This window comes from Macrosteles quadrilineatus, unplaced genomic scaffold, assembly GCF_028750875.1.
Source record: "Macrosteles quadrilineatus isolate MER2022 unplaced genomic scaffold, UCM_ALF_1.0 Scaffold_9__3_contigs__length_116548681, whole genome shotgun sequence".
Classification (NCBI taxonomy): domain Eukaryota; kingdom Metazoa; phylum Arthropoda; class Insecta; order Hemiptera; family Cicadellidae; genus Macrosteles; species Macrosteles quadrilineatus.
Window position 1 is genome coordinate 97,916,570 of NW_026542602.1, and position 27,592 is coordinate 97,944,161.

The 27,592-nt window shown below is 32.3% G+C and overlaps 2 protein-coding genes across 6 annotated transcripts in view; both read left to right on the plus strand.

Moving 5' to 3' along the window:
* The first annotated feature begins 3,447 nt into the window (after positions 1 to 3,447).
* The window catches only part of LOC129003965 (dipeptidase 1-like), a 65,218-nt gene continuing 41,073 nt past the window's right edge, over positions 3,448 to 27,592 (plus strand). For all 5 annotated transcript variants that reach the window (XR_008491662.1, XM_054432324.1, XM_054432326.1 and 2 more), the window contains exons 1-2: positions 3,448 to 3,864; positions 26,806 to 27,126. Coding sequence is in view for 4 of the 5 variants with exons in the window: in XM_054432324.1 (XP_054288299.1) it covers positions 26,980 to 27,126 (147 nt within the window). In the remaining variant the exon portion in view is untranslated. The remainder of the gene's footprint in view (positions 3,865 to 26,805; positions 27,127 to 27,592) is intronic.
* Positions 10,024 to 14,823, plus strand: LOC129003967 (uncharacterized). The gene is made up of 2 exons (XM_054432328.1): positions 10,024 to 10,712; positions 14,729 to 14,823. Exons 1-2 carry the CDS (start codon positions 10,048 to 10,050, stop codon positions 14,793 to 14,795), a joined length of 732 nt encoding a protein of 243 aa, XP_054288303.1. The 5' UTR covers positions 10,024 to 10,047; the 3' UTR covers positions 14,796 to 14,823.

A 27,592-nucleotide genomic window follows, 5' to 3' on the forward strand; every position in this document is an offset into this window, starting at 1 on the left:
GGCCATTTTTATAGAAAATATTGATACTTACAGAATACCCTGTATCTTGACAACTACTAAAGTTATTTTCGTTCTGTTTAAAAATTCTTAATTCTCGTAGGTTCAGCTTTAATTTGATATACGACAAGTCAACATTTTAAAAACAAAATATTTTTTCTATGATTTCAATTTTTTTTAAAGTTGGTAGCCTTGTAAATAAAAATTTTTAAATGGCAACATATGTAAAATTCTGTATCATTTTTAAGGTCTTGTAAAAAGAAACAATTTTTAAATTTAAACCTACCGTCTATCCTTGGTCGTTTTCTAGTAATTAACCAAAAACTCCAATTGCCGATATAAAACCCATGTTAAAAACGTGCAGTACTGAAGATTAGTGGATGCAGATACACTATTCCCATGATACTGTGCGTTTAACATGAGTTTTATATGGGCAATTGGAGTTTTGGGTTAATTAATAGAAAACGACCAAAGATAGGCGGTAGGTTTAAATTTAAAAGTTGTTTGTTTTTACAAGACCTTAAAAATGATACAGAATTTTACATAATGTTGCCATTTACAATTTTTCATTTACTAGGCTACCAACATAAAAAAAGTTGAAATTATAGAAAAAATATTTAGTTTTTAAAATGTTGACTTGTCGTATATCAAATTAAAGCCATCGACATACATCGATGATTAAAGCTGGACCTACGAGGATTAAGAATTTTCAAACAGAACGAAAATAAGTTTAGTGATCGTCAAGATACAGGGTATTCTGTAAGTATCAATATTTTCTATAAAAATGGCCGCCATTTTGAAACGGACAAAAATAAATGAGTTCTGTTTTCACTAAATTGTTTGTCTAGTCTAGAGCTTTAAAATGATGCATAACATGACATATGTTTACATTTGAAAACTCTGAGATTCGAACCCATGACCCCCAGTTTCTTGAACACCCTGTATTTCAAAAATGGTAAAAATATTCTTACGTTGTTCCTTGGGTATGAATTAGTGGGGAAACGTTTTGTTTCATCTCTGTATGTCAAGCCATTCGTCTGTAATCTGTTTAGGACAGCTTAGAAGATTCACCCAGTATAACGAATAATATTAAAATAAACTAATAGTAAATATACAAATTCAGGAAGTAATAAAAAAATCTAGGTCAAATTTACATTCACAGAATTACCACAAGGTTCTCAAACATGTCGTAAGTGTACACAAATCATATCTAAAAATTAACTGTTTTAGTTTAAATTGTTAACATTACCAAGTTAACGTGAAAACTGTACTTAAGAATTAGATCATTGTTTAATCCCTTTATCTGCAAATTAGTAACTGTTGCTTTTGTAAGACTTTCTTCACACTATAAATGGGCCAAGGATATTAGGATGGTCCAAGGATATTATTATGTTTACTGCAAGGATATTGAGATGTAATGTTCAACAGATTAGACATTTAATAATGTTAACTTGTACTCGTATTAATATCAATTTGTTTCTTTTCTGATGGAGATATCTATGGGTTTAATCTAATCTACGAAAGTTTACTTTAGAAACCCTTATGTATAAAGTTTAACGCTAGAGTAATAGTCAAGGTATTTTAAATATTGAAAAGATATATAAAAAAGAAAAAACCCTAATTATTTAATAAACAAGTAAAACGTTTGAAAATATTAGAATAAGCGCATTCAGTTCTCTGAAATTATTTCAGACATACAACTCTTATCTAATGTACGAATATTTATACTGTATTAAATCTGATTCAATTAAACTCAATTTGTTTTTCAATCGTAACATTTTTATCCTAAGTGCAAAAAGGTGAAAGAATGAGAGATTTTAATCAAGCACTCCTTTTCTACCAATGAGGTGTTAAGTTGATTGCAAGTGTTCCAAACTACATCAACAGATCATTAATCAACATTGAATCAATCTTGATCAATCAACTTCAGCCGAGGGATGTGAAGCGACTTGAAGTATCTTTGGTAAAGTAGATTTGTTATAGTATGTTATTCGGCTTATACATTTCGAAATTGTTTATTCAATAGTATCAAAGTGAGATAATACAGTCGTAATAGTTTGTGAATTTGAAAAAAATACAGATATAAAGATCAAGTTAAGTTATTTATCTTACCAATATAATTAGGCCTATGTAAGAAATAATATAAAAATGATGTGGGTATGTTGCAGGCAATGGTTGCACCTAAATCATCATCAAGAATTTAAGAGCGTCATCAAGTTTATAATTCAAACCCAGCCGTGCTAGTATTTAAGTTCCAGAGAATATATTGTTCAAAATATTCATTGCTTTAAGAATTGATTAGCTAATTCATTCCTCACTTAACTTTCAACCAAATTTGGCGATAAATAATTGAAACATCAAGTTTTGTGTAAAATTATAACATGATACAATCCATCAGTTTCCTTGACATTTTAAGCACCTGCTAATGATGATATTAAATAAATCTCATGGACAGCAACCCTTAGATAGTGTAACCAGTTCAATGAATAATGAAACGAAATAGTTTGCGACAATCTAAATCATTGGACGATTTTGATTGGTGCACTTTTTAGCTAACTGAATGCAACTAAACTGACATATTTGGTTTGAAATAAAAGCTCATACCCCTTTTTAGATAGGTCTTTTGTAAATAAAAACCACACTCAGCTTTTCGTCCCATGGTTTTCTTGAAGTTTCGAGTCGCCCAAATCTGGCTAAAATTAACCGAAATGTAAGTGATTAAAATAATTTATAACTAAAATTAAAACATTTTGACAAAATAATTTAATTGTATACACTGGCGATTGGCTGAGTGCTTTAGTGCTCATCTTATAATTAGATTCACCGGGTCGATCCATTAAAAAATGTAGCTTTCAATGCTTTGAAGACCTTTGTGTCCCAGGTCATAGGTTTAATAACTGGTCCTGACTGAAAGATGTTGCTTTTAGCAATGAATTTGTATTCATTGCTTTTAGTCAGTACCAAAGCTACATACATGATCAACGTCTAATTGTACCCTCATTTTGCATTTAAATTAAGCTTTAAATGAGCACCTAGCAAGGCTGTACCAATGAATTTATTAGATTAATTATTGAATAGTCGATTTCGTAAAAAGAGTATAGGCATTGAAAATCAGTTTTCAACAAACTCAAGATAATTTTTGTAATAAGATAAATGCGTGAAAAAGCAACCATTGCTTATAAGTTTATAAAACTAATTTGTATTAAAACATAAAAATTGATAAGTTAATAAATATTAAACATCTGAGTAAAGAGAAGGGAAAAATCAGTACGGGTCATTAGATCTTGCAAATGTTTATTAATTCTGAAGTGGGAATCAATATGGAAACGGCGGAAAAGATTGTAACCGTGGCTAGAAGCTACCTGTGGACGATCGGGAAGATTCGGCTCCTCTCGGGTAAGTTCGGGTTAACCGGGGAGCCCGGGAGAGCTCAGTTTGGTTCGGGACGCGTCGTCAGCATCCCAATGTGCTGATAACCAATTAGGCATATTGTTTAAGTGGTGCTGTCAGTAGAAAAAACAGCGGCGCCGGTATGACACCCTGTGGAACTCCGTGAAGTTAGCGCAGCCCCTGGCTATCGAAAAGCACTGTCACCCAGCGCGAGTGATAAGGTTTAATTTTTTATCAGCCGATGTAAACTAATTAATCGTCCAGTGCTTCTAATTCGAAAAGGAAAAATAATAACCTTAAATTAATTTATATAATATATCAGTTTGAAAACTTATTTATTTGTTTACATAAATATATTTATTAAATACATAATTATACTTTGTTAACTTAATAATCAAGAGAGAAGTTTTAGTGAGTTCACGTGGATTACGCTATCAAACAGATTTAACTACAGTTTAGAGGATAATGTAAATATAGGTAAGTATTTAATACCAAAATATTCAACCTTAGGTATTTTGTGAGTGTGTTGAAAAATACAATAATTTATTTGTAACGTAATGGTACTAAAAGGTTTGTTTTAAAATATCATTTACACCGGTTGTTTTCTACTCTTTGTTCAAAACTACATAAACTGTATTCCTTTAATGTATTTTTATGGTAATACTCTGGTATCATAAAGTCTTAAAATTATATCTAATTAAATGTACTAATTGTATGTAATTATTATGTAATTATATGAAACTATACGCTTTTGTTAGTAATACATTTTTTGTCATTTTTTGCTATTATTGGTCTCAATACATTTATCCCACTAAAAAAAGCAATGATACAAATTTATTCCCAATCTTAATTTTGGAAATTCGTCAAACTTAGCCGCGGCCAAATCAATTATATATTTTAATATAGGTCAAAACAGCATTCAGTTTACTCGTATATGTTACCCTAGTAAAGTAAAATCAAGGTATTACTATGCGTTCCATACTATGCCTAAAATGAATCAGGCAAAGTATGAACACATTAAGTCATTCTATAGAATGTCCGTCGGCACTGCAAGTAAAGTGTAAAATGCGCTGTTGTAGAACATTTTAAGACTTTTATTTCTTTGGTTAAAATCAACAAGTCTAATATAAAATAAACTAATCTTTTCATTTTTTGTATCTTGCCTAAAAGCTTAGACAATTTTTAGACTGACTAGTCAATCTATAGAAGGCTTGCATTATATACTCTGCCGGTGACCTAAAGACTTGTTTTTAGACTGATGATTACTACCGGTTTTCTTAAGATAGTCCTAAATTTATTCAGGTTAAGTGAAAAATGTAAATTGGGTTTTAATACTATGATTCATGTCTGATAGTGCTTAGCCATTATTACAAAAGTATTTTGTTTTGAATTTTTCTCATGAAACAGTGAAAATACAAGACTGAAATATCTAAGAGTTGCCAGCTGACCTTTTATATGTTTTTATACATTTACCTAGTAAAATATTTTTACCACACTATGATGTTTTTGGCTGTATTACATACGTTAATTGGTGGCTGAAAGTTACGTTTTGCTGGCCATGCCAGCTGTCGCCAATTTGGGGACCAAGCAGGTTTTTACAGGCCGGGGCCGCAAAATCAGCTGTCCGCTTACTTACTTCGAACATGAATGCGTTTTAAATACACATTCAAAATCCATAGCATTGCAATATAGAATTGTGTTATTGTCCCCGTTGCCTAGCAACTATTTATTTATATTTTTGCTGATTCCTCAAATTATTTCTTAACCTTAAAGTTGTAGTTGTGTTGACTATCAGTGTGCATTATTATAGTGGTGAATAGTGGTAATAGGGTATAGTGTGGTGAAAAATAGCGTTCGTACCACGGACCGAAATGGTTTTGCAGCTCTCGATCGATTTAAGTTCTCGACTTCGTCTCGAACTTAAAAACTATCTCGAGCCGGCAAAACCTCATTTTCGGCCCTTGGTACGAAATATACTATTTCACCACACTATGATGTTTTTGGCTGTATTACATACGTTAATTGGTGGCTGAAAGTTACGTTTTGCTGGCCATGCCAGCTTTCATCGTAATTTGGGGACCAAGCAGGTTTTTACAGCCCGGGGCCGCAAAATCAGCTGTCCGCTTACTTACTTAAAACATGAATGCATTTTAAATAAACAATCAAAATCCATAGCATTGCAATAGAAATGCGTTATTGTCACCGTTGTCTAGCAACTATTTATGTTTATTTTTGCTGATTCCTCAAATTATTTCTTCAGATAAACTTTGTAGTTGTGTTGACTATCAGTGTGCATTATTATAGTGGTGAATAGTGGTAATAGGGTATAGTGTGGTGAAAAATAGCGTTCGTACCACGGGCCGAAGTGGTTTTGCAGCTCTCGATCGATTTAAGTTCTCGACTTCGTCTCGAACTCAAAAACTATCTCGAGCCGGCAAAACCTCATTTTCGGCCCTAGGTACGAAATATACTATTATTTTACTCAATTTTTAAAACTTACAGTAAAAATTAGCATTTTTTGCCATTAATACAAAAATTAATAGCATTTGTCAATTTTATACTAAAACAAATATAAAGTGATAATTACAGAGCTATTAAAGATCTCAGTCATCATAGTTCAGTCCATAGGTTAACCAATACAAATACTAGGGTGTATGTTTTATCAATGGTTTAACTGATTAAAAGGCTTTCATTTTTATAAATTGGCATTTTGCATTTTCTTTCTAACGTCTAATGGTAGCTTATCAAATTATGCATAATAGTCTTAATATTTTGGCTCTATAATGACTCACATTACCAGAATTTGGGCGTTACTAAAACCATTGACTTTGGATACAAAATCAATAGTTGTATCAATAGTAAAGCTACAAAAATTAGTGTCTCTAGCAGAGTTCATATGTACAGTATGTACACACAAATCAGGTGGGTGAAGTAAAAAAAGAAAACTTGCAAACAGCATCGAATGCCACGTCAATGTTTTGCCAGTACTTAACGTAGTAGGCCTACTATACAAAGTAAAACATGTATTTTTTGTTGTTGAAAAGTTGAGTGTTAATGAGTAGGCCAGTTTAAGTTGCGCGTAACTTCCGTACATGGCCTCAAGTTTACGTGTCCAATAAATTAAATAATTTTAAAAACTTGTTATGTTTTACATCGCATGTTTTAAAGTCGAGTTTGTGTTATATTTTTCTATTTTTATGAATAGTAATGTTTCTCTTATTATAACTTAAACCCTGCAGGAGAAGTAGGTTTCCAGACAATATAATTGTTTTTATTACGAAAATGCACAGGTAATCCCAACGATTGCACATTAGTTTTCACCTCTTCCTGCCTTTACACGGATACGATCCGGTTTGACTACAAAAGTCTTTAGGGTCAAAAAGATAGTTTTTAATTCCACGTGCCAAGATGTAAAATAAATAGCAAATGAGAACTGGCTACATCCAAGACATATCCTCACGCCAAACTTATTTTGAAGTGGCAATTGGATGTAAGGTCAAAGTGCAAATTATGACATGTGTATATGCAATTTAGGTCAGTAGATATAGCTGCATGTGCAAATAATATTGCTATTGATAAGCTGATTTAAATCAACACAATTTGTTACTAATATTGTTTTCCTTATTGCATTGTATATTTAAAACGCATCTTCAACAGTTAGCTTCTATGATTTTATATATTGAACCATGTAATCCTAAGACAATCCAAATAGTCATTTCTCTCTATTTGAACTGATAATGCACTATAATAATTTTTATCAATTTCAAAAGTGGTAGTTAAATCATCAATTTTGCTAACTACCTCTCTCAGTTACCACATCCAATCTCAATGGGCTCTGACATATGCAAATGCCTATCAATTTGAGAGCTCAATACTGTCACTTTTATTATACTCGACTCGCGATCCGTCTCTCTTACTTCACAAGGCATCATCAGTCCTACGCAACAGACAAAAACAATAGCGTAACAATTAATCGACGTTTTCGTAATAAAGTTTACTGCCTGACGTTTTGCTCTCGCTTCTAAAAGCCTTTCTTAATGGCTAAGCTGATACAACAGAGTTATCTCAATCTAGCCACTTGGGAAGCCATTTAACATCAAGGGCGAATCGTCTGGAATACAATGCATTTGGCAATGAAACTTGCATTGAACGTATTATTATCCCGGATTTGGACAACAGTATTAAAAGACGTACAATGATGTTTGAAGCAATAAATGCCTCTTGGGCAGAATATAATCAATAAAAATATTATCAACACTGTTGACTGTGTTTTAGGATTTAGCTTTAACATAATTTGTTTTAATGAATTTGACACAAATAACCTTCTATCAGTTAGTTACCTTCGTTGAACTGCTAAGAAAACTAGGGTCCTCTTAACACTGTATTAAAGAACTGATTTTCTTTAACTTAGTACAGTACTTTCCTGTAACGTTGTAATTTGTTAGCTCTATGATAAGGAGCAGAGTCCTTACAGTTTAAACCTAATAAAGTGATTTTCAGAATAGTTACAGAGTAATTTAACTATAGGATGCCAATTACTTCTCCTCACTGTTATTCAATTTTTAAATTGTGAATCTTCCTGAAATCAAATCCATGAAGTATTATAAAATATGACTAGGAACTTAGATATAGCCTATACGTTTTTATTGATTTAACAGATGTTTCTGGAAACAGTTTGTTTCTAAGTATCGCACCACCTAATAATTTTACTTTTTAAAATGCTTAAAGCAACAATGTAAACACGCTTCGTCGTAAATAAATGTCTGTTGATTTTTATTGAAATCCCTTTTCAAATGACCCTGGTTATTAATTATAGACTAGCGTAACAAGTCACCTTTGCCCAGCAGAGTGGCTTAAGCGAAGTGAATTGGACGATGAATGTTTATGACCGTAATTGGACCTTCCGACCAGAGGGGACGGCTTTACGTGGGCTGCATCTATATCTCAGTTCAATTTGTCCTCCAATCTTTTCCCTTTTGCATTTGCATATGAAATAATTTGAACAAAGTAACATAAATTTGTTTGCATTGAGGAAACTATATACACGGAGTTTTTTGGAGGAAGGGCCGGCATAAAGTATTGTGCTGAATTTTGATCAAATCGAAGGATATGAAACAGATTTTGGGACTGTAACGTCAAAAAGAGTAAAACAAATACCTGGTAACTAGCCTGGTAAAACAGGTACTTGGATAAGTAAAACTCGTCTTATTTTGAAAGTTTGCATAGTAATTTTGGGCTTGATGCTATTTCGGCATCGAACCCGCTATCGTTGAGCTTTTCACACTAAATACATGAAAAAATATAATTTGAATTATTTGTGTACATTTAATTATTTTTAAATGTTTAGTTTAACGAAGGTCGAATTCCTTAGCTGAAGTAAAATATGTTGTTCTCAATCTGAGCTTTTAGAGCTAACATCATTACATAAATAGACTAAACATATTCCCTTAGGTTACAGATTTACCACTGTCATAGATCATTTGAAGATGATAAGGATTTTTTCTAAAGGTACTAGGCTATAATATGTGAATTGAATTTTGAAAACAGTCATATTTTTCACATTTTAGACGGTTACAACTAATTTAATTGATTTGTAATGAAATATTGCAAATTTATAACATATTGTTAGGAAAGATTGAGCGTAAATCTTAGAAATTTAAAAAATCTGTTTTAAGCTTCAGCAAACTCAAACTTAACTTTACTGTTTATAAAACAAACATCAAACATTTGAAAATGGTTGAGAATCTACTTGTGGAGTCCAAAGTCAACGACACACTTCCTCAATCTTGAGCTAAAATTATTATTAATCAAAGTCCTGTCTCTAGCTAACATTTAGCTAAATAGCAAACATATGTTTTTTTTCAAAACAAATGAAAAAGAATATTATTTGTTATTGGTTATGTGGCTTATCAACATGCTAAATTATCAAGTATGAACAAATTTGAAAGAAACTTAAAATAACACTGTACACAAGTGATTAGAGAAATGCATATACATTATCCCCAAGATATCAATGCTTCTGGATTATTACCATGGTGAATGAAGACTGTTATAGCATCAATTAATGACAAACTGTCCGGAAGTGTGTTTATTCTTTTAAGAAATTTTCAGGTCATTAGGCGTATTGTCTTATCTATGATTGACCTGTTTGTAATCTATACTGAGTGACGTTTCCTCTGATAAGGCTTTGTAATAAAATAATAACAGAATAAAAAAACCAACACCAAACTAGGTAACAAAAGCTGAAGAAGTAGCAAGAGAAGAGTGCAGAAAAAAAACATACTGTTTCAAAGAAAGGTGCGATGTACTTCGTTGTAGAACATGTAATATTTGTAACTCGTGCACAAATTAAACTGGAGAAAAGAAAATACTTGGTGAGAATAGGTAGGCCTGTATAAATAAAGAAATAGTGGCATCATAGAATTTCGAAGTAATACCCAAAAAGTAATATCCTTCAAACTGATCAGTACAGAAATTGTATACTGTTGTTAAATACCACAAATACTTATGCAATGTTAAGTTTTTCAACACAAAATATTACCGAAGCAACATTTACTAAAGTTAAGTATTGTTTTAGAAGACGTCTTTATAAGGTATTTAAATCCCATATGTTTTTTACAACCTGTCGACATTATTAGTAACAACTCAAATACCAGTACAATGGCACATTTGGAAGAAAATTACCCTCAAATAGACGACCCATACTCTGCTTTTGACATTAGAGATGTTGCCACACACGAAGATGAGGAGGATTATGTGATTGCTAGGGGAAGACACACAGCGAGTTTGTTAGAATCGTTCAAGAATATAGAAGAAATTAGGAAATCGTTATTTCCAGAAGAGAATGAGAGGCTTTCGTCATTGGATGAAGAAAGAATGAGTTCATTGCTTAGTAGGCGGGCTACAATAAAACATGAGTTCAAAGAAAGTACACATAGTAGATCTATAGAAGAAAATATGGTTAATAAGTCAAGTTCTTCTTTACGTTTGCCAAGTTTAGTTGAAAACTATCGGGATAAGACTCGCTGGAAAGTGAAAAGCATTCCGTCAACTCTTAATGACTTAGAATCAACTGTACCGAAGCCAAAAATGCCACAAGATAAAAATGAAAGAGGTTATACCTCTTGTAAAATTACAATAGGTAAAATGAAAGAATATTTGTTGAGGATTTGTGTTTGCCCATGTTTTGAAGAGAATCCAGTGGAGAAGCACCCAAATCACCAATGTGCCAACCTAAACAAATGCGCAAAATGTGGCAAAATTCGGAAACAAGCAATTTATTCCCGGATTGAAACAAGAATTTTACTTCGTTCGGACGACGCAAAGTAAGTTTTTCCAGAATACATAGAACAAGGCATTATACATAGAATACATTGATTAAGTGTTTAAATTATACTGTTTAAAAACAATATTTTTTTACTTTGCCGAGTATAATGGCAAGATTTCTTATAATGTGACTTTGGACTAAGATAGTTACTACATGAAGGTAGCTTTTTGATAAAATTCAATTATACATTTTGCACTAGTACAAGTAGTTTGACGGCAACTAAGCTTAAGTTTCTAAGTCCAACTAAGGCTATCTTTCTTAAGTTTGAACTGCCAACCTTCAAAATTAAAGATTAACTCCACAACTACAAATATAGGTACCACTAGTAACACAGATGATACTAGGGACCAAAAAAAAGGTTTAAAAATAAAACCATCTGGTATAAGTAACGGTACTGTAGAGTACTGAAGGATTTTAAAAATAGCAATAGCATAGAATGAATAAACACTATGGTTTTCATTTATTCTATGGAAATAGTATTATTTATGATGTACTAAAGGTATACACTGTCTTATTAATATGTTCTTCTGTCTGTATTCCTGGCAAATATAAGTTCTAATATAAATGTATTATATCGAATGATAAACGGTAAAGTAAATCTATTTATGCAAAATGCTTGTGGATGGTTAACATAGAACAGGAGGACAGAAACCAATGTATTGAAAATTGTGTTAACTACCATTAGAGTGATATGTAGTTTGAATCTAACGCAAAGGTGAAATAAATAAACAAGGTAATTTTGAGCAACAAGAAAATTTGATCATTTGTCTGCAAATAGTCAACCTGTTGCTTGACGTCGACCATAACTATGGCAAGAAAGTTAAGTGAATGTGTTCCCTAAAAGTATCTTGAATTGTGATTTTTATTTCGACCTCTCTGTACTTGAACTAAAAGAAATAACAAGTTCTTTACTAATTTACAATATATTATTTCAGATAAATCATATTGTTTTACCTTAAGTAATTCGATCTATAGAAATAGACAACAGCTTTATATCTGAATGTGAAAAAGAATAGTAAAAACTCATCCAGTGACACTCAGATAATAATTTTCACACATTAGACTTATTAAGAGTAGTCTCAAAACCGCTGAAAAGTGATTTGCCATCAGTGCTAACACATTCAATATGATTTGGTCAAGTTCAGTTGATAAATATATGAGATAGTGCTATAAAAGAGACAACATAAATTATAATAGAAAGAAAACTCAATACAGTAAAACTATTGTCGGATACAACTAAGTATTTTAGTTCATTCCTAAAACTTAATTAGCAAAATATTTATGTGCGTTGCATTTAGAAGTTATTAGTTAGAAACATTATACTGCATTTTCAATGCACTACGTATGGCTGGTTTGAGTTATTCGGAGGCACGGTTGGCCGGGTGGTAAAGGGTTAATAGTTGCTCAGGTTTAATTCCTGCCAAAAACCTAAAGATTTTCGACCAAACCACCACTTTCGGTTAGGAGACCATCAGCTGGATGCAGCTGGAAGTTAAACTAACGATAAAAAAAACAATCTATTGGGTATGTTACAGTGGTTATTGTCTCGGACGTTGGGGTGAGTGGGATTGGATTCGACCCCAGTATATATATACACATTTAAGATACATGGGCCGTTTTCCATTGAAATACATTAGTCACAAAATTTGCTCCTGGCGTTAGAGCAAATAAAATAAAAAAAGAAATAGGAAAATATAGATTGCTTTAAGCAAGAATAACTGCATATATATTGGACAATTTCGTCTTCAAAAACCATATGATGGTTTCAGGAGTGTTTATATATATATTTTTTTTTATTATAGCAGTTTTACAATCCAGTAAGCTATTTTACGCTATCGCTTCTTCTTTACAAGATTGGAGTATCTTTAGTGATATTGCAATAGAACCCATCCAAGCCGTTGCGAGAACGTTGGATCTGGATTTTTATTTGCCCTCTACTCGATGTAGTATTTGAGCTTTCCACTTGGGAAATAAGGCAAAGTCTACGGATCCCCGATGCTGTTTGTTCCATGACCATTTAAAATATCGAATCTATAAGCTATAAGTACCTAAACTAATAAAAGAAGGTTCTGTGTATTAAATCATTCGTTTCAATCAGCAATATCGACTATGTCATTTGAGTAATCGTTAACCAAGCAGTCAATGTCAATATCTTAAAGCTCCATCATTTCGGGTTTTGATGTAGATTAACTTGGTTAATGGTGTTAAGAGCACATTAGTCTTCAAAATTTAGGCTTCCAATGTAATTTATTGGCTGTTGGGTACGCATTATCCAAAAAGCAGAACTTGACCGAATATTGGCAGAACTCACGAATATCAGAAATTGAATGGATCATAAAAATGACGTAACTGGCCCAAATACTATTTAATATTCGTAGTAAAACTTAAACGCTTGACGGTTTCGCATGACGGTACATTTTATGTGGTCAGTAATGATAGCAAAACTGAATTAACAGCTATGTCCCTCGTGAAAACCAAAAAGAATTAGTTTTGTTTGGTTGGTAAAACCTGTTACTTGACACTTGTCGAAGAAGGTACAGTTTATGTGATGTTTTGAGTTGAGGAAAGTTTATGGAGTCTCTACCGTCCATCTAGTAAGTTCAATGCGAAACGAAGAACGCCTTGACGGCCCTGCGTTTCTCGAAGAACGTTCGTCATACCATAGAATACTTCATCTATGGTGATACTTTAGGTGCACAACACGTTTCCTGAACACAAAGTAGCTAAACAATGATTCCATCCATAAACTGGCGGCCTATAGGATCTTTGTGGGTATGACTGGTATGACTACCACCTTGATTCCATCAAGTGGTGTGGAGGTTTCGTGTTATACATTCACGTTCAGAAACTTACTTAAGATTTTTTCAATACTTTTGGTTTAACAATCTTTCCATCAAATCGTATTAATTAATTCAATTACATAAATGTATCGTAAAGCTTTAAAATATCCCAATATCGACAATAAGTATAAGTTTTTAACAGCATGCAGTGAGTGGGGACACTATAGATCACAGTGGGGTAGTGATGTGACGTTGCCATGGTGATGACGCCTTCCCCTCCCTCCAAAATACACCGACTGCCAACACGTATACATCCTGTCTACCCTCTATGCATCCTGTAGCCTCCAACAAGGTGCGAATTTTATGTATGAAAATATTGTTCACTATAGTAGCAGTTTTGGTTTTACAAAGTATGGATGGGCCACTTGTATTATTATCGAATAATTTCAATAGGTACTAAAGTACCATCTATCTATTAATCTATACTATTATAAAATTGATGTGGTGTCTGTCTGTCCGGCTGCCACGACTAAAATACTAGACCAACTCAGCCTAGATTAAGTACAAAGATTGTCCACATACCTAGGAATGTCATAGGACTATTCACTTCCCTGAGTTCCTCTCGGGCTACGCCCCTTGGATGTCCAAAGTTTAAGAGCTGAGGTCTTCAAAAGTAAATATTAATTGGTCTCCATGGAAGAATGAGAAAACTCACATACTTTGTTTACCTTTGCGTTGACATTCCAATGTAAACTGTCAGAACTGCTAAATGCCTATTTAACAATTTCAGACAGCTGGTCCAAAAACTAACAATACAACCAAACTACTAACAATTATCAACATATTATGTCAAAGAAACCACTTTCTTTGCCTGAATTAATCTTTCGTTTTATAAACATTACGTGTCTGTCTAATTCTGAATTCCACAAAAAACTACAGAAAAGATTATGCTTTTGTAGTTTGCTTAACGATTGAAACTGTGCAAAAATTAGTCTATTGTTGTTTGGAGAGGTAATTGTGCAATACTAAATTTCGATAACAGTAAGATACATTTTATTCATCAGAACTGTTTTCTCGCGAGTATTGCACACAGCCAATTTCACCGAAGTGTAAGAAAACATAATTGGCGATTCAAAACAGATTATGAGAACCAATGAATTTTCATTTCAAAAATATACATTTAGAGTAATAACATGAAAACTCTATTAAATTAACATAGTTTGCCTTTTAACAGATTGAATGAACGGCACTTGGACGCGTTGGGGTGCGATGGAGCGCAGAACTCCCCATCAACGGTGTGAATAAATAACACCTGAGCACCGATTGAAAATCTCACGGAGCGTTTTAGGGATTTCATTCCCTCCATCAAGTGATTGCTTCAACTTTGATTTCATTTCGATTGAAAGACTTCTGGTTTCATTTAAGTAATCATACAATTTGTTTAGTTCCCTGATTGCAAAGCAACTCAGTGTGGACAGATTTAATATTGATTTGTAGTTTAATGTCGTTGGTGAACTGCGGAATTACTCATCCTGTATGTAACTAAGAAAAACTTATGTTTATGGTGAGTCGGTGGCTCAGTTGGTAGCGACTTCGGGCCCAAGGCAGCGCTGTCGTGGGTTTGGATCCTGGTCACTGCCGCAAACATCAGTACAGTTCACCTTCGTACTGTACCGGCTCACCTCTTGCTTCGCTGCATAACGCTCCACTCACTAATCCGTAGCCTATGTGGACGGGCAAATGCAAGGTTAAAAGAGGACGCCAACCTAAAAAAAAAAAAAAACATGCAAGAAGGACTAGAGAGACACTTAACCATTGGCCTTTGGTTATTGAAGTAACCATTCCAATATATATACTGTCATTTTCTTATTAGGTTTAACCTTTCACTCTTAATACAACTAGACATTCCATCCCATGTTAAATTTGTAGCCAGATATTTATCAAAATCGTTGTAGTTTATGTGATCCACCACAGATTGTGCTGATCTAAATTATTAAATTCTGTCGAATACACAAACTGTTTTACCAAGTCAAACTTAGGAAATGAAGTATCCAATAGTCAATGGAGGAACAGAGATTTATTCTGGTTTCTTTAGTTGATCGTGAAGTGATATTAAAAAAAAAATAAACCAAGTATAATTCAAAGTGATTTGTCTTTTAATGACGCTTGATTTTTCCGTACTTTTGGTTAGGAAAGTAATGGTAAATATTGGCTGAAATCAAATAATTGGTCAATCCTCGGATTTAAAAGAGTTCGTCTTATTCTCGTAGATCAATTTTGGGGACGAATCAGAATTTGTTTAACGATGAAGAACTTTAGCTGAATTGTTTTAAACTACAACTTTTACTATAAAGATCATATGCATTTAGAAGGATAAAAAGTAACCCAAAGAATGGATTTGTGACAAAAAAGTCTAATTAAATATATTTAAAATGATTTATATTCAAAATAACTGTTCTAAAAGTAATTTCAGTTATTATGTATAGTTGTGTGTAGAAATGGGACCATTCGTATATAAGATACTACAGTACTACCAAGGGAGAAAACAAGAAGGAAGACCTTATATCAATCATATGCCTCCTTTTGTACACATTTGAAAAGGAAATAAAAAAAAAATAATTAAAAAAAAGAGTTGTCAGGAATAGTTTTATTCGGTATTACTTAGAAGTACAACTTAATTTTTACCTTGTAAAACTTTCTGTAGATAAAAAAAATCTTTTTAGATAAGAGTAGGCCCTACTATACATCAAATCGGTTGAAATCATTGTAATACAAAAATCTAGAACAAACAGTAACAAAACTTTAGTAAATAACCATAATATACTACGTCTCAAAGAATCGCTGATCTTTATTCTGTAAACAAGTACAATTGACTTGAACTCAAGCCAAACTGCAGTTAAATGTTAATCTGGCAAGACTCTGCATTAACATACACTAAAGTAAGTCGCTGGAGAGTTTCCAGCCTTCTTAACAGGAAAAGCTTTTGAGAAAATTCTGTTTGTTAAATGATTTTCATTCTATTCCCCAGTACTCCCTTCTTTCTGAATTTTTAACTATATGAACAATGTTTGTAAGGTAATTACAATCTTTTTATTTGTTTAAATTACCTATTTGCATAGGATCTGTCACTAACAAAACATAGTATACTTAAAAATAAATATAAATTTCACTTTGGTTGTATGATGGTTGTATTCAGTTGAAAATTAGTACTTGAGTAATTATTGTACTCATTCCGGTTACCTTTTTATCCTAAAAAATCACAATCTTTTTGGTGGTTTGAAACTGGGCACAAAAACTCAGTAAATGACCGAAAAAAAACACTAAACCGTGGCTTTTGAATATACAGGAAAAGTCCGTCAAGGTCCTATGAAGTATGAAAACAACGAACTCCATTCTATACTCAGCATTGATTATAAATAAAATAAATGAATTTGAAAAAAAAAAACAAAAAAAAAAAAAAAAAAAAAAAAAAAAAAAAAAAAAAACTTAACGCTAAACCAAAGCATTATGCGAGTATGATAATATACTATAGCCAAAGACAAACAATTCATCCACTCAAAACACAAGATTATTTTATAAAAATACAAGTTCATACATTTCATTTATCAAAGCAAGATTATAAAATCTTAACAACAACAGAGATTTAACCAGTCTATAAAAATCCTGTCTACATTCATTTTTTAGTATTAACAGTGAAAAAGGTTTAGCGAATAAGAGACGATAAATTTAGTTCATAATCGCACCAGAAAGCTAGAAATTGCAAGCTTTTAGCTTATTTCCCTAGACGTGAACCCTCAACTTGTTAACAATAACTAATACATTTACTTCTTATTTTGTAGGTTTCGTAATTTTCCAATATTTGATTTGAAACTCTCTTTCCCAATTATCTTTGATTTATTGTTTTGCAATGTAGAGTCTCGTTTCAAAACACTGTTAGTAAAATTCGTGTTCTTCACTGTTTTGTATCATAATTGGTCAATAAAATGTTTATGGATATTGAGCATGCTTTAGTGTCGTAAATGATTGTACATGCAAGTTTTACGTTATTGTACATTATTGTTGTTAATGTTATGTTATCTACCAGGATTTGAATAGAATGTTAGAGCCTTATTAAGAGTAGTTTGAAGCTATTATCATAGACTAACCAACACAAGGGAGTATGTTTTATCTATGCTATTATTGTATTAAGAAAAGAAGTTAAGCTAATCCTAAAGGATATGATATTGGAATTATCAACTCTATCTCTTTTGTGTATATTGCTGCATTAACCAAATTAGTAATTTCAAATTTATCTGTATAAGACAAGTTTTGCTAACAGGAACATTTTTTGTAAGCATAAATAACTGATAGCCTAACAACAGATTGCTTCTGGGTCAACGATAAATTATGTTTGGGATTTCCTTTGCCTTTCTTACTAAACAGTGGTCTTAAAAGTTGTCTAAGATTAATAATCCAACAAATGGTAAACTATGGGAAACAAATTTTATTATAATTGTTAATTATTTTTACGTAACACTAAACCATTGATAAAATATACTTCATCTTTATACTTATATGGTTATACCCTTGTTATAGCTGTTAGTTATACCCTTAGTTATAACATACCCTTGCATTGGTTAGTCTATGACTAAACCTAACTTCAGATAAGACACATTACCATGAATTTATCCCTATGGAGTCACAGAAAACAAATTTAAATCAAGTTCCCTCCTGGCCTAACGCAGCAAGGTATTATATACAATGTACAATGTGTATGACGATTGTCCTAGCTGTCAAAGTTTGTATAATAAAATGTGTATTATAATCTCTTGTACTGATCTATTACAAACGATGCAATAGTAGTTGGAACCCGTACGAAACCCAGAGCATAACACGATTTTACCGCAATCGAGTGAGTTGTTCTGATGATGTTTGACGAAAGTGTTGGGTGTTTATTTATCATTTCTGCCACAGTATTTTTCGTTTTCTTGAAAATTGATATGAAAAATATCTACTAGAGGCAATCTTATCTTCACCACATTAATTCATCATAATATACTGTATATGATTTATAAAAATACCTGCTTTTAAACGGGTAATTTCGTCAAACTTTTAGTGACGATTATTTGTATTCAATGATCTTTTTATACAAATAAAGCCAATTTAAGTTAGCAAAAGCTTTGTTAGGGTACACATTTTCAAAAACAATAAAATTAAAACTAACTTGTACTTGATAATCAGAGGAGCTTTCTCTACATGCCAGTATAACTCATACTACTTTATATAAAATCAGTGATAGAGAAATTGAGGCAATCTAAATTAACATTAGACATTGTAAATAACTCCCCACGTTGTTGTGAAGTGAACTCTGAAGCGTGGCTTATCGTGTGTTGCATGTCCGCTACGCTTGAGTGCGTTGATGTCGACTAAATATTTATCTTCTACTTCCTGGTAAATTACAGCGTAAACTTTACCCGTTGGTTTCAATACTTCACAAGTTTTGGTTTGAATTTATTAATTTTACTGTTAACACATAATTTTATAGCTGAAGTAAAATAGTTTTAAGGCTTTTAAAACATTTTATAAACAAATACTGTACCTACATTAAAATTGTATTCAGGCTCCCACAACAAATCGGAAATCTATAAGAGAGTATTTTTAATCAATGAGTAATCGTCCTTGTAAGTGCCAGTACTAAGTAGACTTATAATCGTATGGTAAAACCTGAGAAATTTTTAAATGTTTTACCTTGATGACATTTCACAGTGCCAAAGTTTACTTCATTATATTTCCTATTTTAGTTTGGGCTGTACCATGTATGCTTTACTTTTCAGATCCACCTCATACAACAATCAATAGTTTATAGTACAATAGTGTTTTTGCTAGATATTCTATTAATAGTGTCAAAAACAGTTATCAGGAAAAATTTCCTCGAAATAAATTGAAACGAACCAAACTCAAAATTGTCCTTAGCTGATACATAAGTATGATAAACATATTAGGGATTATGTCACGATATACTCATGATCTCGAAAAAAAATCCTAATCTTCAAACCTAGATGTAAGTTCGATTTTGATAAACGTGTTTTACACTTACGTTATTTATAAAAAGGACTACATACGTATACAAGAGTTAGAACATCGAGGGAAGGATTGCTTCTCATGAACATCAGCGGTAATAATTTAGAAGGAGAATGCTTCGCACTTACAGAACACAGGTTCCCATTGTGCCTGCTATTGAGAGACTCAGTTGGTAATTGAACTGTTCGTTTGAATTACTGATATAACGCAATCGTGAATGATACTTAGCTTTATATGGTCTACTTAGATGGATCCATCATACGTATGGTTACTAATTTACATGACGAACTTCTACTATTACCTATAGGTAAAGCATTGTCTTATATAACGAGAAAATTTATTTTTATTTATAAGAAATAGCATTGAAAAATGTCTAATATTTGATCGTCTGAGGCTTGGTGATTCCTTTAAAGTACGCCATCCAGTGCTTTATACACAATAATGATAATATACGATTATAAAATACACGATATAATAACCAGCGACAAACAATTTAAACCGTTTTTAAGAGGTTGGTGGGTTCATTTAATCTTTCATTTGCCCATCAACAATAACTAAGGATACGTGGGTGGAAAGTACCCAGCAAAGCCCGTATACAGTGCAAGGGTGGACTGTACTGAAAAAAGTAGTGGCAGGTATCAGGATCCGAACCCACGACATCGCTGCCTTGGGTCCCAAATTCTTGGCGCTACCGACCATATTATATCGATGCTACCGACTGAGCCACCGACTCACCATGTATTTATTACATTCACTTAAAACATGTATAAATACAAGATTTAATTTATAATTCAGTGCACTTTGTCAAAGTAAGATTAGAAAATCTGAATACAGATATTTAACTATTTTATAAACTCCCCTTTACTTATAACTGTTGTTAAATATAAACAGTGTAAAAGTTCAGCAAACAAGATGTGATAAATTTAATTCATAATAGCACAAGAAAGCTGAAGATTGCGAGCTTTTAGCTTATTTCCCTAGACGCGGGACCTCTAACTTGATGACAAAAACTAATACATTTGCTTGTTATTTTGTAGTAAACGTTTGGGAAAACTGGCATAAATTGAAGTATTTGGTTGTTGACAAATATAATTTTTAGTATAAAATAATTTTAGTGTACCTATTCGATTTAAAAGAGTGTTACATTTCCGTTTAGTTGGCATTTAAATAACTGAAATGATTTATTGCAAAATAAATTAAATTGATTAGTTTTCGTAAGGTTTTTAGACCTTTCTGTTTTCCTGGGCGCTATTTTACTTGAAGGCCAGCAGCATATAAGACTTCCTCATTTATTTAAGTGCAACTTTATAAATACTTCATGGAAATAGGGTAAATGTGTCAAATGTTTTCCTCTTCTCCACACATATCCGGTTAACCTCAAGCTGAGATTTCACCACCATCACAATGTTTGGGTTTATATTGGCTATTCCTAATTAATCATTCGTCCTGATATATGTAAGGTAAAACTAAATAAATTCTTTAATATCATAATTAAAAAAAAAACATAAGATTTTATAGATTCTCTGGTTAGTATGTTACTCAAGTTTGCAATGCTTTGAAAATAAGTACTAAAATAATTATTAATTTATAGTAATTATTGTTAATACAAGTTGGTAAAACTGAGCACACGCAGATATTTAATACAACTTACGCTAGTACAGTATTTGCTTTAGCTTTTATCATTACCTAAGTTATATTTTACGAATCTCCCGTGCGTAATACAATTAGCTCACTATGCACCTTCTCTATTAAATCTTATGTGCAAATAAACAAATATATATATATATAAACCGAATATATTTGCCTCAAAATGCCTAAACAACACAGTAGAGTAAAATAAAATACCCACTGCAAAACTTGTAAAACTTACAAATAAAAACTTCTATTTTCACACTGTGTTAAGAACACGTTTCCTAGTATTGCTTGATCCTGATCTACGTCAATTTTAAACTGCCAACAACTTTATTTTATTGCCAATGCGGACTATTTATAGAAATCGTTCCTGGGAATGGAAAGGATGGACTATCCTTTCACTTGGAAGAGCAGATTATTCTGGACACGGACCAACGCAGCCGTTCTCACCTCACTTGACTGGTCACTTCACATCGCTTCACCAAAAATAAAACAGTTCCCTCTCAAGGAACCGTTCTTTTTTCCAAGATTTACCGTTATTTTATGGAATATGTCCATTTTTCAGATGAATCACGTTAAAGTTTCTGGTTGAAAAAGAGCTCCCTTTGTAGGAATTGTTCTTTTTTTATGATTTAACTTTATTTGATGGAATTGGTACTTTTAAAATTGATCACATGATTCTCATTACTGGTTGAAAAACAGTTTTTTTGGAACCGTTATTTTTTTGCAAGATTTACCCTTATTTTAGTAACACGTACTGTTGAAGATTAACCACGTTATAACTACTGGTTGAAAAAAAGTTCCTTTTTTTAGGAATCGTTATTTTTTCTAGATTTGCCTTTATTTAATGTAACACGTACTGTTTAGATGAACCAAACTAAATACTGTATAGCGGTTAAAAAAGAGTTCCCTCTGTAGGAATTGTTATTTTTTCCTACCTTTATTTTATGTAACACGTGCTGTTGAAGATGTATCCCGTTAAAAATTACTGTACATTTTAGTTACTGGTTTAAAATAAGTTCCCTCACTAGGAATTTCCTTTATTGAAAACAATTACCTTTATTTGATGGAATATGTAAATTTAAGAGGAACCACGTAATTATTACTAGTGGTTGAAAATGGTTCTTTTCCTAAGAACTCTTTTTTTTCTTACGGTTTATACTTATTTTGTGAAACCTGTATTATTAAGATGTGCCACATGATTCTCATTAGTAGGTAAAACTAGTACTTTTCGCTGTACTACTGTGAAATGACCAGTTTTCTTAACATGTTCAACACCTGCGAAAATTCATCATTATATTGCTTACTACGAAAACTAATGTTTACTATATTTTTTTTTTATATTTTACGACGTAAACAAACAAAGATTTGTTATTGTTTTGTCAACTGTTTCAATTTTCAACAACCAAAATGGTACAGCCAAAGTAGATATTAACTTTCAATTGAAGTCATAACCAGAAAAATGCACTGAGTTTTGTAATGTTCAAGAAAATAACCAGTCTCTGTAGTGTAGCTAAAAGTAACGTTCAAAACACGAAAGTGAGTCTATTCATATTCTTGACCATTTAAAGTGCTCGATAAATCTCGCATTGCAAACATACGGCCTCAAATATGCGAATGCGATGACTCATTTTCTACTCTTTTTATAAAATCTACTATTTTTCTATAAATCGTTCTATTTTTCTAAGATTTACCTTTATTTTGTGTAACATATCTTATTAAGATGTGTCACATGATTCTAGTTACTTGAAAACTAGTTTTATTTACAGTACCTACAAAATACGGCTAGTAGAATTAATTAAGGTGCAAAATAATATACAATAGCCTTAGCAAATTTATAAAAATCAATGCTTACCAAGATTTTGTTTTAATTTTTAGTTATATTGCAAGCTTCAACCCCAAGCCCTGATTGGAAAAGACTTAAAGGAATGGAAGGTTTCTAATTAATTAGTTGAAGCGATTTCATTCCCAGAGAGGAAAAGGATTACCATCGCCCCTTCGTAATCCTACCGTCTACAGTTTTATTGTGGATTAGTTTCCTTGAAATAATGGCGAGGTTTAGATTAATTACTATACATTTAAAATGCATTGATTGTATTGGGTATACAATTTATTTTATATAATTTTATTTTAATTAACAAAGTTAAGCTTCTTGGTTTGTTCAATACAATAAAAATTTCAAACCTTTCAAACCTTAACCCTGATAAAGGTGTTTTATAATTTTGCCGTCTTGTTGAATCAGAATAAGTGTAAATATATGTTTTCAAGTGTTATTCGAAGTATATATAAAAAATTACTTTGTATTATATTTAAGTTATTTATTAGCAAAGACAAAACACATTTAATACAATACTAAATCATGAATATATTATTACAGCTCGGACTCTTAAGCAAAATATAAACTTATAAAAGGGAACGTATAATCTATACATAAATACGCAAGGAGTTTTCTTTTCAGAGTCATAACTCAATAAAGGCTGGACGGATTTTAGCGTTTTCGGTGTCAAATTAAAGTTGTTTTAAGTTGGTGTGCAAATACTTCTCAGGATTTTAATAAAGGGTATAGTTAGTTAAGGGCTAAATTTCTTTTAACAATAGTGCTATCAGTCGACATTGGATCAGACTCAATTCAATTTGCTTACAATAAATCCTATGTACATGGTTTGAAAAAGTTGTTGGTTAACCTCAGCCTGCATGACTTGTTACATCCAAAGCAAACCCAGAATTTATGTTTATATTTTAACATCTGTTTTCTAAATTCTAAATTAAGTTGTCTAAGTCTGGTTCATAATTTAAGACGAAAAATTGTTTATAATAGTTTGATTTATTTGCTTTACATCGTATTTATTGAATACAGTTTTGGTTACGGTTTGCTATGATGAAGTGAATGTTCAAAAGTGCTTATTCACAGCACAGTTACCCGTTACCATTTGATTATGTAATTTATAATGTGTATAAACATTGCTCTGTAGTGTTATTTTCTATTGTTTGGTTAACTTTCGTGTTTTTTTTTAAATTTAAAATTAAATACCACATAGAAGACGATGAACTAACGAAGGGCCGAGAAATTTGACCTCTATCATGACCCTCCCAATGGAACATTTGACGGAAACAGAGCGGCAGTGGCTTACATATTAAGCGAGAAAAGACTATTCGAGACAATTAAATCTTTACTCTCTGTTTTCATAAACGAAAGGTTTGTTTCGCTCATTTGCGGGATTCGCCATACTTTCAGGAAATTATTGGAAACTCCCAATGTGAAAACAGGACTGCTTGACTTTCAGAAATTATTTAGATAACATTCGTCAATTTAATTTCACCTTTGCCACATTAAGCTCTGAAGCTCATTTAGATGAGAGAATCAGGCATGGAATATACAATAGTCAGATCCATGACACGTTTTACCACCGAGTAGATACTCTCTTTCCTCAAGAAGGTCGTGATCCCAAGTAAGCACAGGTATATGAGTACATATCTCTATGTATGACGTTGACACTCGACCCCAACAGCGCATGGCACATAATGCAAACAAAACATTTAATGAAAATGTTATGCAAGGAATAGTGTCACACCAATATTTTATGACTGTGGCAAAGATTTGTAGGAACGAGAGCTCCGAGGAGTCAAGCTAGATTCTGACTTTATTATTTTATTGCAGGTTGCAGTTTTTCTTGACTGTGAGGAACGGGTTATCCAGTATAAAATAAAACACGGTTATTCAAAAACCCATAAACCTATAGAAAAATTATAAAAACATAAACTGAAAAAATAAAAAATGTTATTTTATTAATAAAGATAAAACTATTTTAGGTGAGGTATGCGGAGATTTGGATTTCAATAGTTTAGTTATCAACATTTGTATTATTCGTGTTTGGATTAAATATGGGATTTAGATTGACAGATCATTAGGCATTTATACGTGGATAATACTAATTGAAAATTAATGAGCTCATTAAATTCTAAACGCATACAACCTGCGGATTACATGTACGTTGTATACGCATTGCATTCGGCTGAACAAGGCCACTGTGTTAAAGTTATAACATTATACCTCTAAAATATATTTAATGGTTTCAATCATATAAAATATCAAAATAATCACGAATTAAATAGCATTTATTCTTATTGAAAATAGGTACCTTCAAACAGTATATGTCTCCGATCATCAAAATGTACTGTTCAATTGACATCAAGTCAGGCAAATGTAATCAACTCCAATTATAAAAATTAGAAAAAAAGAAAAACTAACCAACATCAAATAACATAAAAAGGCGAATAAAGAAAACTGTTTACGGATACAATTACAAAATGGTATAAAGTGCAAACACGCATTTTTTTACAGAAAACAATCTAATGCGATCTTGTTTATGTAACTTTTTTCATTATTTCACGTCAAAATTGATGCATTGCAATTAAAAATAGATTAAAAATAGATTATAAAAGAATCAACTGACATAAACTTACTCAAGTCACCACAAACATCGTGTTATGTACTTGAACAAAACAAATACAAATATTTTGGGACATCAGCAACAAAAACGTTTAGTAAAATTTAAAGTAATAATAGTAAATTAACTGCAGTAGAGAATGACAATTTACATGTTAACTACTTTTCATCACGCCGCAAAACAGGTTAGTTACATAACAAATTAAGGTGGTGAATATCCAAGGGTGAGAGGGGGTTAATCTAGGATCTGCTGACTTTTCAGGATTCACCCTCCCGCACCAGCTTAGGCTCATATTTACCAATAAAAGCTGATGCACTTCCCCATACCAGATGATGGATTAAGCCTGGTTATTCACCAGATTAACATGGTTTGACGATTTTGCAAAAAAGGGCATTAGTAAGGTCCCCGTCATTAATAACGAAGAGGACTTAATTTGAATTTATGATGATAGCAAACACACAACTATACGTTTCTAAATTCAATATAAATTCATGAATAAAATCAAACATTGCTCTATTTCTGCGATAATAGGTCAGTTTGGAAAGCAAGTTGAGATATATTGTGTAGCTGTTCTAGGTTTATTACAATTAATGGCTGACAGTAATGCCACAAAATATTTCTTCGTTACTTAGCAGTCGCAATCGTAATATAAATTCATTTTACTGCTCAACATTTATGTCATTAAATTACCTATAGATTGTGAGATGTCAAATGTATAAATTTCCAGTAGAATCTGGAATGAAACAAAATAAGGGTATGAGACCATACGAAATACTCGTGAACATAAAATTTATTCTTGTGGTTTTTTTCTCGTAAAGCGCATGTACGCCAGAATAGTGTCCGCAGATTCAAATTATAAGGACCGGGCTCTGTTCGGGTTAACACATAATTTGAATAAGCGGGAAACGCAGTAAAATTGCATTAGCAAAGTTAAAAGCGTTTGTTTTGATGGCTGCGATTCTCCATGTATTATTCGAGAACACAACTTTGTGATCGCCAAACTTGAGCTCGTGTTGAAAAGAGCCACTTTAGGTCTCAGTGATTAAATGTACTATTATCATTCTTATGGTAAGTCGGTAGCGATTCGATGTCGATACGATTAATTTATACGATAACCCTAGCAATACTGTTTGAAACCCTGATTTTTTATTAATAAAAAAAAATGTTTCAGGAAATTATGAACTACCAGCCTCGCAACTGCAGGTAGAAACATGATCGTGTTGGCGAGGTAGTATGATCTTCAGCACTTCAACATGTAGTCTCCAAGGTCACCGTGGGCGGGGTCGAGTCAGGCGTGGGGGTGTGACGTGTCAGGTTGTGATTGGTCAGTAGCTAGTCACGTGACATGTTCCCCCCACCACCAGTACAACCACCAGCCCCCTCTCCTATGCCCTGCGCCCAATGGGAGCTCGACATGGACTTACGTCATCATATCCAGCATTGCGCCTGCACCTGCAACCACATGGGCTATGGAAACTATATGGACTATCAGGTATAGACTGACTGTCCTTTGGTGACATTTTTAGTTTATTTAATTGAAGTAGTTCTCAGCAGGAAAAAATGATGCAGATAGATTCGGCAACACATAAAGAAAGAAACTGTTAAATAAAATAACTAACTTTGATTCCGAAAAGCTACAATGAAAAGCAATGGTCAAGTAATCCGTCTCGTATTGAGTTTTTTTTATGATTGGTTAAACCTTTTAATATATACAAACTACACAGCAATCTATGGATTTATGTTAATAACAAAACAAACTTTGTTCAGTCAACTCGAAAATACTTAAAACAATAATATACATGACCATAAATCCGAAAATGAGTCCCACATTTTGGTTATACAGTATAAAAATCTAATTTTAAAACTAAAAGGTTTTATATTTGAAAATATAACTTATAATACTGTGACTGTAAAACAATACAATAATCTCCCAAAATTACAGTGCTAAAACGTAAAAC